The sequence below is a fragment of the Rhinolophus sinicus genome, linkage group LG04 (assembly GCF_036562045.2).
Source record: "Rhinolophus sinicus isolate RSC01 linkage group LG04, ASM3656204v1, whole genome shotgun sequence".
Classification (NCBI taxonomy): Eukaryota; Metazoa; Chordata; class Mammalia; order Chiroptera; family Rhinolophidae; genus Rhinolophus; species Rhinolophus sinicus.
The window spans coordinates 182764125-182780595 of NC_133754.1; the positions used below are offsets into that span (position 1 = coordinate 182764125).

Sequence of the window (16471 nt, forward strand, 5' to 3'; positions counted from 1 at the left end):
ATGAGCAAAGACTTGAAGGAGGTAAGGGGGAAAGCTATAGGGATATCTGAAGGAAGGCCATTCCAGGCTGAGGGAGCAGCATATGCAAAGGTCCTGAGGCAGAAGCAGGGCAGACAGGTTCAGAAGACAGCAAGGAGGCCTGTGTGGCTGGAGCAGAGTGAGTAAGGAGGAACCAAGTTCTGGAGATGATGGATCCAGGGTCAGGGCCAGAGCAGAGAGGACATTGGAGGCCATTGTGGCTTTTACTCTGAGATAAGGAGCCCCCAGAGGGTTTAAGGCAGAGAAATGACTTCTATTTTAACATGTTCACCCTGGCTACTGTTCTTACTGTTCTAAGAATGAACTGGTGTGTGTGTGCAGGGTGGCGTCCGGGGTAGAAATAGGGAGACCGGTTAGGAACCCATTGTAATAATCCAGGGGAGACGTGATAGTTCCTCACACCAGGATGCTGACAGTGGGTGTGGTGAGAAGGTAGAGCGGACAGAATTTCAAGAGGAGAAGAAGCGGCTTGGCAGACACTGAAGCCACTGCTCCCAGACCTGCCCTGCGTTGCTTAGCCGGGATCAACCCCACAGGTTCTCCGGTCTTCAACATTGCCGGCAAGTCTTTGGGCCTCATCTCCTTTAAGCTGTTTGCAGACAAAGTTCCAAAGACAGCAGAAAACTATCCTGCTCTGAGCACAGGGGAGAAAGTTCATGAAGGTTCCTGCTTTCACAGAATTAATCCGGGATTTGTGTGCCAGGATGGTGACCTCACACACCATAATGGCCTTGGCAGCAAGTCCATCTACTGGGAGAACTATGATGATGAGAATTTCATCCTGAAGCTTCAGGTCCTGGCATCTTGTCCATGGGAAACCCGGGACCAACACAAACAGTTGCCAGTCTTTCATCAGCACTGCCAAGACTGAGTGGTTGGGTGGCAAACACGTGGTCTTTGGCAAGGTGAAAAAGGGCATGGGGACTGTGGCTGCCGTGGAGCACTTTGGGTCCAGAATGACAAAACCAGTGAGAAGGTCACCACTGCTGTCTGTGGACAACGCTAATGTTGATTTGTGCTTTATCTTAACCACCAGACCATCCCTTCCACAGCTCAGAAGAGCACCTTCACCCACAATTCTTTGCGTTCCGTGTTCTCCTTATGTCCCTCCAAGTCTAGCTGGACCGAAGAGTTAAGTTTATAATTATGAAATAAAAATGAAACAACAACAACAACAAAAAGAAATTGAGGATGGTGCCAAAGTTTTTGGCCCGAGTTACTGGAAGAATGGAACTTCCATGAACTGAAATGGCGCAGACTGTGGGGGGGGGCAGCGGAGGAGGTTATTTTTAGACGTGTTCATTTGAGATCAAGGTGCGCATGTCAGGTAGGGGTTGGATGTGTGAGCCTGGGAATCAGGGTTCAAGTCTGGACTGGAGATGGAAGCTTGGAATCCGGTCCTGACTCAGAAGTCCTGGCCCCCATTCCACCACTGGTTACCTGGGCAGCTTGTTGAAATGCAGATTCCTGCCCCCTCCTATCTCCATGCTACAAGGTTCTGGCTCACTAGGTTGTGGGGGAGGTCGGACTGTTTTTGAACCAAACCACCCCAGGTCATTCAGAGGACTTGACAAGTTTGGGAACAACTGCTAATTTATTTTGATGATGTTTGAAAATGTAAACAGTTGTGTCACCACCACTACAATGCAGATGTGGAATATACATAATTATATACCACCAGCACCACCGCCACCCCTCCCCACAGCCTTCCCACCGCTCCCTACTCCCCCCCACCGTTCCCCTGTGCCACTCTGCAGTCAATTCCCTCCTCCCACCCCAGCCCCTGGAAACCACTGATCTATTTTCTGTCCCTATGGTTTTGCCTTTTCCAAACTGTCCTATGGATGGAATCATACAGTACGTGGTCTTCTGTGTCTGTCTTCTTTTACCCAGCATCGTGTTTTATTTGGAAGTTTCATACAAAACTGAGCTTTAATATCTTCCCCAGTACTTTATACTATAGTTTCTAACCCTAATATGTATTATGAGGAATGTGTTATGAAATGTTCATCTAGACTACCAAATACCACCCCACCCCCATGACCTCCAGACTACTCAGGGCAGTAGTGTGCAAATATCTTGGTTTTCTAGGTATGCCCTGCTGTGAAGAAGGTTGGGAAGCCTCGCCCTGAGGTACACTGGCTTCTTGGGGGAGGCATGGATGACAGAGAAAGTGAGCAAGTGGGGATGGGATCAGTGGGCAAGAGCTGTGTCTAGTAACATCCCTCCTGGAGGACTGCTTCTCATCTGCTCTGCCCCTGACCCCTCGGTTGGTACAACTGTGTGCAAACGAAGAGACAAGGGTCTTTCCTATGAGTAAGTGGCAGTAGCTTTGGGGCATTGGCTGTTTGCCTGCTCAGAGAGATTTTTGTGTCCTTTTGGTTTCACAGCCGAATTATAGATGCTGAAGATCCCTTCCTGGATGGTGGCGGTCTCTGCAAACCTTGGTCTTAGCAAAACTGTGGTCTTGCTAGCCACAGCATGGGTCCTGGGGGCAGAGAAGGCTGGTTTGAGTTGTGTCTTGGCCCTTTCTAGCTCTGTGACCTTGGGCAAGTGTCCTGACCTTTCTCTAACCTGTTTTCTGCTCTATAAAATGGGGTTGACACTTGTGCCAATCTCACTGGATGTCGTGAGGATTCATGAGCTAATGAGAGTGGCACTGTGCCTGGCATGGAGAGAGTCCAGCGCTGATGGTCACTGGCATCACGTGACCTTTCAGACAGTGACAGAGTGAATCAAGATGGGCTTGGGAAATCTGCCTGAGTCAGAACAAGTTGTGGGGGGCTCTGGAACCAGATAACCTAATTTCCAGTTTCCCCTCTGCCACTTTAACTGTCTGTGCCACTTAGCCAGGTCCTTTTCTTCTCTGTAAAATGCCCATTTCGCCCTCTGAAAATGAAGGGGCACGACAAGATTTACCCTCCAAGATCCCTCCTGACATTGTGTGGGAAGTGGTTCTCAAACTTCAGAGCGCACCTGAATCACGTAGAGAAGTTGTTACAACTCAGATTGCTGGGCCCCACCCCCAGAGTTTCTGATTCAATAGGTCTGGGGTGGGGTGCAAGAATCTGCATTTCTAACAAGTTCCCTGGTGATACTGATGCTGTTGGTACTTGGACCATGCTTTTAGAACCACTGGTTTGGGCAACCGTAGAACCAGGACTGTTGGCTGAGCCCAGCATCCATCCAGCCTCAGAGGCCCTGCCAGTGAGTGGTTGGCCAAAGGGTCCAAGAGGAGCCAAACCTTGATAGGGCAGGGGAGAATTCTGTCTCCCAGCTCTTCCTTCTCCCCGGGGCAGTGCTGTGGCCGTTGCATCAGGCCCCTGGGGAAGGTGCTCCTGGATGGAAATAACTGGTAATCGGGCCCTTGGGTAAATGGAGAGTCTGGAGCCTGAGCTGGAGGACTCGGGCCCAGAGCTGCAGCTGCTCCTTCATCTGTGGTTATTTCTAACTAACACGAAAAGCCCATGTTCATTGTTGAAATTTAGAAAAACAGGAGAAAAACAAAATCACCAGTGTTAACATTTTGAGATAGTGTCTTCTGGTTTAAAAAACAATTAAGTCTCTTTTATTTCTTAAGCTGGGCCGTGGCCTCATTAATGTCTATTCTATGATATGTCTTAAAACAACATCTGGACTATGTTATGGGCAGAATTTTGTCTCCCACAAGTTTATATATTGAAGTCCTAACCCCAGAACGTGCAATGTGACCTTATGTGGAAATAGGGTCGTTGTATATGTAATTAGTTAAGATGAGGTTGTGTTGGAGCAGGGTTGGCCCCAACCCAATATAACTGGTGTCCTTATAAAACGGGGAAATTTGGACTCAGACACACACAAGGAGAATACCACGTGTAGACTAGAGTTCTGCTACCAAGAAACTATCAGAAGCCAGGAGAGAGGCCTGGAACAGAACCTTTTCCAGCACCTTCAGAGGGAGGACGGCCCTGCTGACACCTTTATCTCAGACTTCTAGCCTCCAGGACTGTAAGACAATACATTTTGTGGTACTTTGCTATGGCAGCCCTAGCAAACTAATACATATTACATACCCTCTTTGGGCGGAAGAAGTGGGGGAAAAGAACCACACAGACAAACTCTTTCAAAAGGTGTGGAGGGAAAAGCTTTAATCGTTTCATCTGGTCTGGTCCCGTTCGAGTGGTCAGCCATGGGCTCCTTGAAGACTGGTGGGATGTGTTGGTCTAGTGTCCCTTGCACTGGGTTTAGCACATAGTTAGGAGTTAATATTGCTTCGATGAAGGTGGGAGCATTGACAAACCTGTCTTGGGAGTAGCAAGAGACATTTTACAGAGGTGTATCACCTAGGCCTGGAGGCAAGAAGTTTATCTTGTGCAGTTCTTGCTCTGAAGGGGGGACTGGAGAGCAGGGGAAGACAAAGATGAGGGGGTGGAGAAGGTGGAAGGAATCCCGTTCGATAGCTTTATTTTTCTCTAAGAAAAAGGAGAGTTGGATATGGCATAGGGAAGAGGCAAAGGTTTGGAAAAGCCACAGTGGGGAGGTGGAGGGGTCCAGGGACAAATAGAACAAGTGCTGAGCAGTGGTAGGGCTCAGCTGAGGGTGGAGGCAATGATTTGTGGGTTTGGTCTTTGCAGAGCCTCAGATGATTGGGTTAAAGGGATTGGGGAATCCATCATTTATTCAACAGGGAGAAAATGAACAGGTCAAAGGGAGTGGAATGCTCCCTAACCCTGAAGAATGAACCTGGTAGGCATTAGATTGTGAGAGCAAAGCAGGAAAGCAGGTTCTATTTGGAGAGGGGGCAGCTGGAATTTAAAATTTCAGGTGAACCAGTTGTGTGACCCTGGGGGTGCATGGCTGAGGCGCGGGGGGGGGGGGGGGGTCATGGAGATGACCATCTCAAGGAACTGGAAGCCAGGGATGGCCCTGAGGATGTTAAAGTCTCCCAGAATCCAGGGCGGCACCGTGAGGCACGTGACAGCCCCTCATGATTGGCTGACAGTGAAGCAACTAGTTGAGAAGATGGCGGCAGAGCGAGAACCTCATTGGAGTAGGTCTGTAGACACAGCGGCATTCAGTGTGCAGGAGGGCATTGAGGAGCAAGGGGAATTCGGACCCTGCCTCCTGTCTGGACAAAGACAGGGGCGATGTGGGAGGAGGAGAGTCTGGACGGTGCGCAGAGGACGGCTCCCTCTCTGCACCAACAGCGAAGTAGAGACAGGGCTGGATTTCCAGAAGCAGGGTGCAGCTCCAGCCACTAACTTGTTCTGCGCCCCATCTCTAAGCCCAGTTCCTAAAACATATCAAAGGGAGCGAGTTAGAGCTGTGATGCTCCTTTGAGTTCTGGGACTCGAGGAGGACCGAAGGCAGGGTAAAAATAGCGGCGGGGTTTAGCAGGGCATTGAACCGTGGGGCTAGCCCGGGCAAAGCCCGCTGGCAGCGTCGCGCGTCTCCATGGCGACGGGCCGCGTGGCCTGAAAGCGGGCGGAGTTTCGGGCGGGGTGGGGCATCTCTGTGACGCCAGGGCCTAGGCCTAAATGGCGAAACCCGAGAGGCTCACGGCGGGGTTTGAACTGGCCAATGGGCGAGCTGCCGACCGGGTGTCGGAAAAGGAGGCGGAAGCGGGGAGGAGCCGCCGCCGGAGCCGGACTACATCCGCCACGGCGTCTCCATGGCACGACCCTGGCCACCGACTTCAACGACTTCATAAGGAGGCGTTTCTGGGCGCAGCCGTGTCGCTCCTGGTGAGAGGCCTCCGCTAGGCGGGACCCAAGGCGCTCCGGGGCGCGCCGCAGCCGCTGCCCGGCCTGGTCCCCACGGGCGGGCTGGCCCCCGCTGGGGTGGCCCCCGCCTGCAGCCCTCGGGCGCGCTCGTCCAGCTCCCGTCAGAATCTGGACCCCCGCCCCGCCCACCGGCGCGGGCCTCCTCCCGCTAACGGGCGGGCCGATTGCCTCCCTCCTCACCTGGCCACCGGCGGGGCTCGGCTCGCTTCTCTGCTGCCCTCTGGCAGGGCTTCGCCCTTCTCTCTATGGGCAGAAACTGGTTCCCTCCTGCCCGCTGGTGGGTGGTCGTCCCTTCTGTCCGCCGACGGAGACTGCTCCCGCGCCCTCTAGCCTGCCGGTGGGCGTCGCCCCGTCCGCCCTTCCCTCCCCGCGGGCCTGGGCACGGCAGTTATTTGTCCGCTCGTTGTAGGCAGCGCTGTCCCCCGGGGACCGCCTCCGGGTCCCCGAACCCGCTGGCTAATTTGCCCTTCCAGGGGACCTCTCTGGGGGTCCCGTCCCGCTCCCTGCACAACCCGGCGTCTAACCCCCTCTAACTCGGATGCTAGATCCCAGAAGTTGCTGCTGCGCCAGGGTATTTTCCCTCCGCAGTCGGGGCTACCTAGTAGCGGCGGGGCGCCCCTTTATCACCGGTAACCTCCGTTCCTCGCTCCTTCAAATACTATTGGTCCTCTCCGGGTATCTGTTAGACGGGAACGCCCCTTCTCCTAGGAGACAGTTGCCCTGGTCCCGCCCAGAACATACCCCGCTCTTACAGCTCCCTGCGTGGGTTCTGGCCCTTTGGGGCCCACTTGGGCCCTAGCGGTTCTCTCCCACCCTCCACGAAAGCCAGCCAGCACCTCAGGTTTTACCCTTGGTGGCCACACGCCTTCCCTCCTGGGTGGGGCCTGGGTGTGGTGGTCATTTAGCTCGAAGTTCCGCCGCCCGTTCTTCCCTGGGGAGGGGAGCTCCCACCGCGTCCCCCTACCCGCCTACTGGCCTCCGTCACACGGGTCGCTCAGCCTCTCCTATCTCCCCCCACTTTGGCAGGACAGTTGCTGTGCGACTTGGACAGTAGAGAGGAGCGCCTCCCAAGTTTTCATCCAAGTGCCACCCCCAAAGCTTCCACCCTCCTCCCTCTCAGAGAGGACGTTTGATGCTGGGCCCCTGAGATTCTCATTGACAAGCCCCTCTGGGTCCCCCTGAGCAGAGCCTGCTGACCCAATTGTCCACCTTTGCGGCTTTGATGCCTAGTCATGTCTGCCTCATCCTCAGGCGGCTCCCCCAGGTACTGCCAATGTGGGGGGCCCCTCCACTGGAGGGCAGGGAAAGGTGGTCAGGGGCCTCCAGGTTGGAGGCTTCTTTTTCCAGCTTTCCTGTTCAGTGTACTGAAAGTCTGGGCCGAAATATTTGGAAATCATTTTTAAGGGGAAGGAGGAAAACAATCCAGACACATGATCTCAGCTCTGCCCCCTTATCTCCCTCCCTCCCCAGCCGCCCCAGTTCCTGGTAGTAAATAGGGTCACCATTGTTGTTTCAATGGATTACTAGACGTAGATGGTTTTTGAAAGGAGACCATTTAAAAAATAACAATGCTATAGGAGGTGGATGCAGCAGTTAGCAAGGTGTTGATGGAGTCCAAGTGTTTGATGGGAATCCCAGTTGAGGGAGAGAGATTACCCAAGTCTGCTGGCTTCTAGTGAACAGAAATGTTCTAAGTGAGGAGGGGAAAAAAAATCTCAGATTCTGTATTCCTTGGCTAAATGATTACCGTGTTTCCCCAAAAATAAGACCTAGCCGGACAATCAGCTTTAATGGAGCAAAAGCAGCGTCTTTTGGAGCAAAAATTAATATAAGATGTTATATTAATTATTATTTATTATAAGACCCGGTCTTATAATAAAATAAGACCGGGTTTTATATTAATTTTTGTTCCAAAAGATGCATTTGAGCTGATTGTCTGGCTAGGTCTTATTTTTGGGGAAACATGGTGGTAGGGCTCAGTATTTTTTCTTTTTTTAATCAAGGTGTGATACACATATAGCAAAACACCTGCTAAAAGGCTCAAGAATGTTTATATTGCATTTTTTTATGTTGCATTATTTTCTCCAAGTTATTTGTGGGGAGGGTAAAGTCATATTTTAGTGTTGTCAGGAGGCAGTGGGATGGATCGAATGAACTTTTCAAGTCCCTTCCTATCCTGGAATTCCCAGATGTACTGCTGCCAAATTTTGGAGATTAAATGGTTGCTCTATTTGCAAAGCTGGTGATGGCGCTGTTTATGTATAAGCAAGATGAATTACATGTGGTATACAAACAAAACAAAACAAAAATAACCCTTCTTCTTAGAAGCTTAAGGAGTAGCAAGTAGAATATTTTAGGAAATAGTCATTTTTCATCCTATTAGTTGAATATTTGACTGTTGCTTTTATGAAGTTGAGTCCCAGGGACTTTGTTCCTGAGCCTACTGCTCTGTCTTTTTATGTCAGTCATTCACTGAGTACTTCTCTGGGGCTACCTCTGCTCTGGGCAGTATGCTGGGCACTTTTACCCCCAGCCAAACTAGCACCTTGGCTGTTGCTCATGTGCTGTCTGCTTTTTGTCACCTGACAGGATGACACCTGGGCTTTTCAGTAAAAGGTCACAATACATGTGATGCGATGGCAGGTTAAGAGGCCAGCCCTGCAAATGCCCATCACCCCTGTTTCCATCTCACTGCCGGCACACCATGCCTGTTTGGTGCCTCGTGGAAAGGGTGCCACATGATTCCAGACTGGTTCTAGCCGTCAACTTGTTACCCACCATATCTAGTATACAATTTCAGGAGATCTACGAAATAGAAGAGCCCTAGTTTTCTGCTTACCATCTGGTTTTTGTGCCTGGGTGCAGGTTTCCATCGTGTGGGAAGAACGGAGTAACAAGTCTCACGCAGAAAAAGATCCTGAGGACACCTTGTGGCGCACCCAGTTTGACTGTTACGGTAGGTGACATACACACGTGCACCCTCCGGCCTGCGGCTCTGCTCAAACTGCTTCTGCACACCTTTTCCGGGAGCTGCCTTACCCTGCTGGCACCGCTGTGGCCTGGCACTCTGCTAGGTGCCTTCATGCAGACCCTGCTGAGCGACTGGATGGTTGTTTTGTTTGTTTGTTTTTGTTTTTTTGCTTATGGTAAGGCTGTCAGGTGTGAGGAGGTTGTCTAATCCTTCCAGACAAATTTTAAAAGTCTTTAGAACACATTTAATGTGTTCTAAATAATAATAGTAATAATAATAATAATGAAGAAGAGGAAGAAAATAACAATAGATTGGGAGGGGATAGGCGCTGATGGTGGGTATGTAGCTGGGGTTTTACCTTGCTTATATTTCCTTTAGAATCCATAGAACCTTCTTGTCTCGGCTTTCTGTTTTCATCGTCTCTTACCTGCCTGGTGCCTGGTTTATTTTGCGCTCTAATCATTTTGTGTTTCCTGTGCTAACGCGCATGCTGGTTTAGATTACGGTGTGGAAGGATTCGCCTGCTTCCCAGCTGTGCTGTGCGGAGTCTAAGGAGGAGCTCTGCCTTCCAGCAGGCTGGGCCCGAGAGCCAGCTCTGAGGACCTGGGCCGGCTTTGGGCTCCTTTCTAGAACCTGCGGGTCTTGCAGACCCCCTCTCTTAGCTGGCCCTGGACCTCTGGTGGTCTTCAGCTGGGATCTCTGCCGGAGCCTGCTGAATGGCACTCCCACCTTGGTTCCTGCCTGCATGCCAGTAGTTAGTAGCTGTCCTGCTCGCTTGGTGGCTAGGCTTTCAGTGGCCCCAGAGACTGTGAGCTCTGTTTTTTATGCCCAGTTTACTCATCCACAGATCAACCTTTTTTGTGTTGTCCTCCCCGGCCTGCCAGAAGCGAACCATGAAAGACCGCTCTTCAACTCCCCCCTTACATGTTCATGTGGATGAGAACACCCCTGTCCACGTCCACATAAAAAAACTCCCGAAACCGTCAGCGACCAGCAGCCAGGTAGGAGCATGCCAGTGGGGCAAGGTGAAGGCTGTGGAGCAGGGCGACACCTCCCAGCTCAGACTCCATGTGCTGCTAACTCCCAAGGTTTGAGAGACATTCGCTCTCGGAGGTCGGCTGCCTAGTTAGAAGGTAGGCAGGACTGTCATCCAGGAATGACAGCAGAAGTAGCCTTAAAGAGGCTCCCCTGCAGAGTTGGAGACGGATGCCACTAGCGTGATGCCACAGCCAGCTGTGTGGGGAAGTGACGCTGGGTTTGTCCCTTTCCACAGAAATCTCATAAGCGCGGAATGAAAGGGGACACCGTGAATGTGCGGCGGAGTGTCCGGGTGAAAACCAAGGTACCTTGGATGCCCCCTGGAAAGTCACCTGCCCGGCATGTGGGATGCAAGTGGGAGGTAGGCTCGCTCTGTTCAGGCTTTTCTTCTCGGACTGGTCAGGGTCTAGCAGGCCTCATACTCCAGCTGGTAGGACTCGGGGTCGACTGTAGCTGTTAGACACATCCCAGTAGGTCCTGTTTACTGAGCGCCTTGCTAACCCCTGGAAGTACGTGCATCTTCTGTGGTAGATCCTGCCCACCCCAGATGCAGAAACCAAGGCCTGGAGAGGTGATGTCTCAGAGAAAGTAGCAGAACTGGAGTTAGGACTCAGGGGTCTCATTCAAGAGGCTGTACTCTTGGCCTCTAATTTGTCTGTGAGGAGCCACATGTCTTTTCCCATGTAACTGTGATAGTATCTGAAGTATAACAAAAAATATATATGCCAGAGTGTACATATCCAAGAAAGCATCGCCTCTTCTGAGGTGGTCTCCATAAGAGACCATGTCCATATTCTACAGAGGTCATCAAAGCCACTTTTGGAGCAATCTGCTGGGGCATAACAGCCTTTGGTATTAGTTGTCAAGAATCCAAGAGAACTGTCCCTTTTTTTAGACTCAACATGTTTTGCTTGTCCATCCATCCATCTGTACAGTAATTCCTGCACATTTATTGGGACTTGTGCCAGATACTGCTGGGCACTGGGGTTGTAGCTGCAAACTGGCAGACGTGCCTTCCTTCTGCTTATATTCTAGTCAATTGCAGTGAAAAACAATGATAGGACAAGGCCTTTTGGTCATGTTTTAGACAAAGATCTCATTATTTGGGACAAGTCAAGGACTTGAGATTACTTTAAGATGCTGATACCTGATCTATTGTGAAAGATTCAGTCTTTTTTTTTTTAATTACTTTTACTGATTACTTTTAAAATTAGAAATAAAAAATAAAAGTAATTACTCTGAAGTTTATAGTCATACTTCATGGTTTTGACTCCTTGGTTTACCAATTTGTCCCAAAGAGGCAAAGGGAGTATGGAGTATTATTCTAGGGGATAAATGAGAACTGTTCTGGCCAGTATATATATATATATATATATATATATATATATATGTGTGTGTGTGTGTGTGTGTATATATATATATGTATATATATGTATACATATGTACACATATATATACATATATATACACACACGTATACATATACATATACATGTGTATATATAGTACAAGGAAGATTGGAATTCAAATGATGTCTTACATTTTTCACCATGGGGATCTCACTAATAAACAGTGAAATGTAAATTAAAAACTATATTTTAAAAACAAAAACAAAAGTTGTTATTTTTACTGAGTGGCAAAAAGTTGAAAAGATTACAAATGTCTTGTGTTGGCAAGCATACGGGGTATCAACAAATCTTTTTAGACAGTTCTAAGAGGATCGCGAAACTGATTGAACTGTGCTGGAGGCAGTTTGGCCTCATCTATCCAAACAGTGATTCTATAATTTAGCACTTAGGAATTTATCCTTAAAAAGTCACAGAAGAGTACAGAGATCTGTGTTTAAAGATATTTGTTATAGTATTGTTTGTAACAGAAAAATTGGAAGCAACCTTAAGTCTATCAGGAGGATATTGGTTAAATTACGATACATCCATACAATGGAATACCATGCAACCATTTCAAAGATTGAGGTAGATATTTACACATGAGGTAGATATTTACATGTGATAATGAATCTCGGAGCCACACAGCATGGAGAGTTTGGCCCAAGTGGTGCAGAAAAGGGCACTTATGTGTCCATGTGTGTATGGATATGTTTGTATACGCATGACGTTTTCTGGGAGGATATGCAAGAAGTGGTAAGCGGTGATGACTTCTGGAGTGTGGGAAGCGCTTAATGGTTTATTTATTTTGTAATGGCCTGCATGAATTTATAACAAGCATACTATGTTTTATAATTTAAAGTGCTTTTCAAAAAAGTGAAAAGACTCGGTAATTTTCAAAGTATACGTCAAAGTTATGCTGCTGTGGAAATTGACTCTTGTTGACGTAAGTTGCTAGAAGCTGTGGTCCCCTCTGGAAAGCTCAATGTCTCTTTCAGTCCCGGGGCCCCAGGATCCTAGAAAAGGAGGGACCCAGAGAGGTGACTTGTCATCTCTCAAACAGTAGCTCTCTTTCATGCTATTTGAGCCAGCCCTTCTCCACTTTCCAGGGGCCCTCCATGTTGCTGGGAGACCCCAGCCTGGCCCTTTTATTATGGACAAGAGAGAAAAGACCCTAGGAAGAGGAAGTTTGCAGTAGAGCTGGACGGGGACCCAAGAAGATGCTGCATGCATATGGGGATTCTTGTTTTTTTTTTAAAAAAAACCTTCTGATACATAAGATTACCTTTGAGAGAAAGAAGGTCTGGGGTTTTTTTCTCTACCCTATTATTAAATAAAGTGATCTATTTTTATCATGGAAAATTGAAAATACAGAAAAATAGACAATCACCTATAATTATCCTGTTCTAACATGCCTGCCATTAAGTTTTACAAACTTTTTTGTTGAAAAGTGTAGGAAAGACACATCAGAAATGTGTTGCTTCAAGTTTTTCGAAAGATGTGTGTAACCATCACCCAGCTCAAGAAACATGTCACCAGCTTCTCTAGAATCTCCCCTCTGGTCCTATTCCTGTCACTACTGCCCCCAAGGGTAATCACTGTCCTGAAACTAATATTTTGGTACTTTACCATCACTGTTAACTATGCAGAGTTTTTTTCCTATGTTGTTTTCCCCCCCCACTCATTATAATCATAATATCTACATATTTTCCTATTATCCTTCTTTTAAATATTAAAAGTAACTTTTTTCTTATAAAAACAATGCATAGTCATTGTTGACAAATTAGAAAATCCAAATCAGTACAAGGAAGAAAGTAAAAAAGACCTGTGATCCCACCACCCTGAGAAGACCCAGGTCATGTGTAGGTAGGTGCTAGCCTTCCTGATCTTACGAACAGACTCATTCTTTTGATTTTTGTAACAAGGGATCATATTTTACTTACCGCATATATAACATTCTTTTTTTTTTTAACGCATTTTGACTGTATTTGCATTGCACATTATTTTTTAAGGCAATATTCTATTGTGTGTATATTGGTACCGTTACATATTTAACCAATACTATCTCGTCATACATTTATCTATATCTTTGCCTTGAATTTAAATATTGATTCACATTCTTAGATATTCGTGATAAATTCCTAGAAATAGAATTGCTGGGACCAAAGACACATGCATTTTTTTAAGTTGTCCCCTATAAGTCCTACTTGCTTGACATAACAGTCACACCCTTATTAAACACTTCCTTTTATTCCTGATAACCATGATCTTTCCTTGGAAATTGACACAGAAGGTCATCGACCTCGGCTTAAAAGGAGCGAAGAGCTGTACAAATGATGAGAAGTAGCAACTACTTAATGTACTAAAATAAGTTTACAGAATGAGCCAAGTTGAATTTATCAAAACCCATGGAAACCCTGGTCCCCAGATTATAATATTGTCCTTTCTGAAGTCTTAAAAGCAAAGTGTTACACAGTTTTACATCAACTTTTCTGAGGGGCACATGCATGTAAAACAATTTTTTATGCTGATGTATTTAAATGTTTTCCAGACATCATACTATAGCATGTTATTCATTATGCGTTTCTAATAATATTTTTCTACGTAACCAAAATAACAATGATTAGTCCTAAAAACTTTATTTCTTAATATCAGATAATATCTGGTCCATATTCAGATTTCCTCTTGTCCTTAAAATAACCTTTTACAGAGATTTGTGTACCTCTGCAACTACCCACCATCATGCATTCATATTTATTTCAAAAACTTTGGACATATTTTATTTCTAACCTAGGTATATGAAAACATCCCTTGCTTTAAGAATTACTACTTTTATGGCATGTTCTTCCTCCCGGGGACCCTGTGGTTGGCCTGTTAGCCATGTTAGCTCTTTCCCTGGACAAGCACGTGTGGTGGAAGTGGTTGCGGTTTTGCCTTATGAGTTTGTCTGTTCTCCATCTTCTCCCGTCAGAATCCACCTCATTGCCTGGAGATCACGCCACCATCTTCAGAAAAGCTGGTCTCAGTGATGCGGTTAAGTGACCTCTCCACAGAAGATGATGACTCGGGTCACTGTAAGATGAACCATTATGATAAGAAGATTGACAGTCTTATGAACGCAGTTGGTTGTCTCAAATCTGAGGTGAGGGAGCTGGGGTGGCTGGGAGAGCTAGTTCCCCGAGGACAAGTGGGTTCCTGGTGGACCGTCCCATCTGGCTGCCTCTCTGTAGGCCGCCCATCCTTCTCAGCAGGCTGCCCAGGGCTTCAGATGCCCCTGGACAGATCGCTGGGGTGACCTGGGATCCCTCTCCATTGAGCGCGGAGCCCAGGCCTGGCCCTGGTCTTGCCTGATGCTCTGTGTGGATGGCCTGTTTTCATTTTTTACAACAGTAAATGAACCCAGTGATATTATTGTCCCCATTGAAGATGAAATGACTAGGACACTGGGGCCTCCTGCTTTCCATTTTACATAAAAGTTAAAAAAACAAAAAAACAACAAAGAAGTAAAGGAAGTTTGTCCTCAGTTGCTGGGCTGTGTCTTGGGGTGGCATATGGCAATGGGAGTGGAACAATCCGGAAGACCACGGCCCCCAACCTAGAAGTTGGTGGAGCTGGCATGAAGCCCAGGTCTTGCCTCCTAAGGTGACCTGTATCTTTAATTCTCCTCCCTGCACTCGGGGCTCAGGGGCCTTCCTGGAGAATCTGGGGCTGGCTGCCTGGCAACAGTCCCTTCTTCCTCAATGGCCCGCAGCACCAGGGCCTTTTTGTGACATCTCTCCTCCTGTGGTGTGCCAGCTGAACCATGGTTTGTACCCTCGTTCTGTCCCTAACCAGCAAGCTGCGCGGGCTCTCTGTACTCGGTTTCCTCAGCAATGAGGAAATGAGGAGAGGAATAACATCTGCCCAGAGGCTTGGGGACAGTTAGGAACTCAGACTGCACCCAGAGCACCTCAGTGCCCATGCAGCTCGCACTCGAGGTGCCTTTCACTCGGTCTGAAGAACGGGGCCTCGCGCGGAGGCAGAGGGGGCAGCCGCGCCTCAGTGACCCCTGCCTGCTGCCCTGCACAGGTCAAGATGCAGAAGGGGGAGCGCCAGATGGCCAAACGGTTCCTGGAGGAGCGGAAGGAGGAGCTGGAGGAGGTGGCCCACGAGCTGGCCGAGACCGAGCATGAGAACACGGTCCTGAGGCACAATATCGAGCGCATCAAGGAGGAGAAGGACTTGACCATGTGAGGCGGCCCTGCCGGGTCGCAGTGGGAGCACGGGGACCCCCACAGACTGTAGTGAGGGGAGGCAGTCAGGGAAGCCTTTCTGGAGGAAGCGCTGTTTCAGGGCAGTCCTGCAGGGTGGTTAGGAGTTGGCGTTGGGCAGGTGGTTGCTGGGGACCACCTCGTATGAGGGCTCCGAGCTGGGAAGAGTTTGCGGCTGAGACACGGGAAGCAGGCCGGGGTGCGGAGAGCAGGGGCCTGAGAGCCACTTGGAGGAGTTTGTGTTGAGGGCAGTTGGGAGCCATGGAAGGGTGTGAGCAGGGAATGGTGTGAGCAGACTCTACTCCATTGTGGAGAGTGGATGGGAAGGCTCAGCAGCAGATCTGTGGATGGTGGTTAGGAGGCCGTGGCAGTGGCCGGTGGCAGAGGTGACGCCAGTGGCCGAGAGACAAGCAGGGCTCCAGGTGGTATAATGTCCCCTGGGGTAGAAACCCAGCTCTGGTGCCCAGGTGTCTTTCCAGAAGCCAGAGGGCCAGCCCTTCCCCCCTCCCCCACTGTTCCCTGCCCAGGAGATGAGCCTCACAGGGCATTGTGAGGTGAGCCTCGGAGCTCCGGGCAGGCCGGGCCTGAGAGGGCTCACAGAGCCCTGTTCTCTCTGGCCCCAGGCTTCAGAAGAAACACCTCCAGCAGGAGAAGGAGTGCCTCATGTCCAAGCTGGTGGAGGCGGAAATGGATGGGGCTGCTGCTGCCAAGCAAGTCATGGCCCTGAAGGACACCATCGGAAAGCTGAAGACGGTGAGCGGCAGGCAGACCTTCCCAGCGCCCCCCTCCCCCGGGGGCTTGACGCAGTCATCAGGCTGACTTTATGACATGTCTGGGCTGGGGGAGGGCGCTTGTAACTCCTCAGCCCCCACCCCCAACTCTCACTTCCCAGACCTGACCCTCAAGGCTGACTCTGATGGCCAGGGCCTCTGAAGAGACCTCATCATGGGTCTCCTGGGATCACAGTGAGCTAAGGCATGCGTTTTGATTCCTGCAAGTATAGTATCAGCCACCAAGTATTGTCAT

The 16471-nt window shown here is 49.1% G+C and overlaps 1 protein-coding gene, 1 long non-coding RNA gene and 1 pseudogene across 11 annotated transcripts in view; 2 read left to right on the forward strand and 1 right to left on the reverse strand.

Moving 5' to 3' along the window:
- LOC109445998 (peptidyl-prolyl cis-trans isomerase A) lies at window positions 1-1151 on the forward strand (annotated as a pseudogene).
- Window positions 1152-4139: 2988 nt separating this feature from the next.
- Window positions 4140-6395, reverse strand: LOC109445902 (uncharacterized). Its single transcript, XR_002137103.2, has 2 exons — window positions 5982-6395; window positions 4140-5311 (listed from the first exon to the last, which is right to left on the reverse strand). It is a non-coding gene; the product is annotated as an uncharacterized LOC109445902 (long non-coding RNA).
- Window positions 5599-16471, forward strand: part of ODF2 (outer dense fiber of sperm tails 2) — a 28309-nt gene continuing 17436 nt past the window's right edge. Inside the window, exons 1-7 of one of the 10 annotated variants that reach the window (XM_074331123.1) lie at window positions 5599-5762; window positions 8667-8757; window positions 9657-9773; window positions 10046-10171; window positions 14167-14337; window positions 15264-15424; window positions 16069-16198. In XM_074331123.1, the coding sequence (XP_074187224.1) occupies window positions 5599-5762; window positions 8667-8757; window positions 9657-9773; window positions 10046-10171; window positions 14167-14337; window positions 15264-15424; window positions 16069-16198 (960 nt within the window). Of the gene's footprint in view, window positions 5763-6931; window positions 7066-8666; window positions 8758-9604; window positions 9774-10045; window positions 10172-14166; window positions 14338-15263; window positions 15425-16068; window positions 16199-16471 lie in introns of those variants that run through there. The other 9 variants (XM_019728731.2, XM_019728725.2, XM_074331122.1 and 6 more) reach the window with 9 other exon arrangements.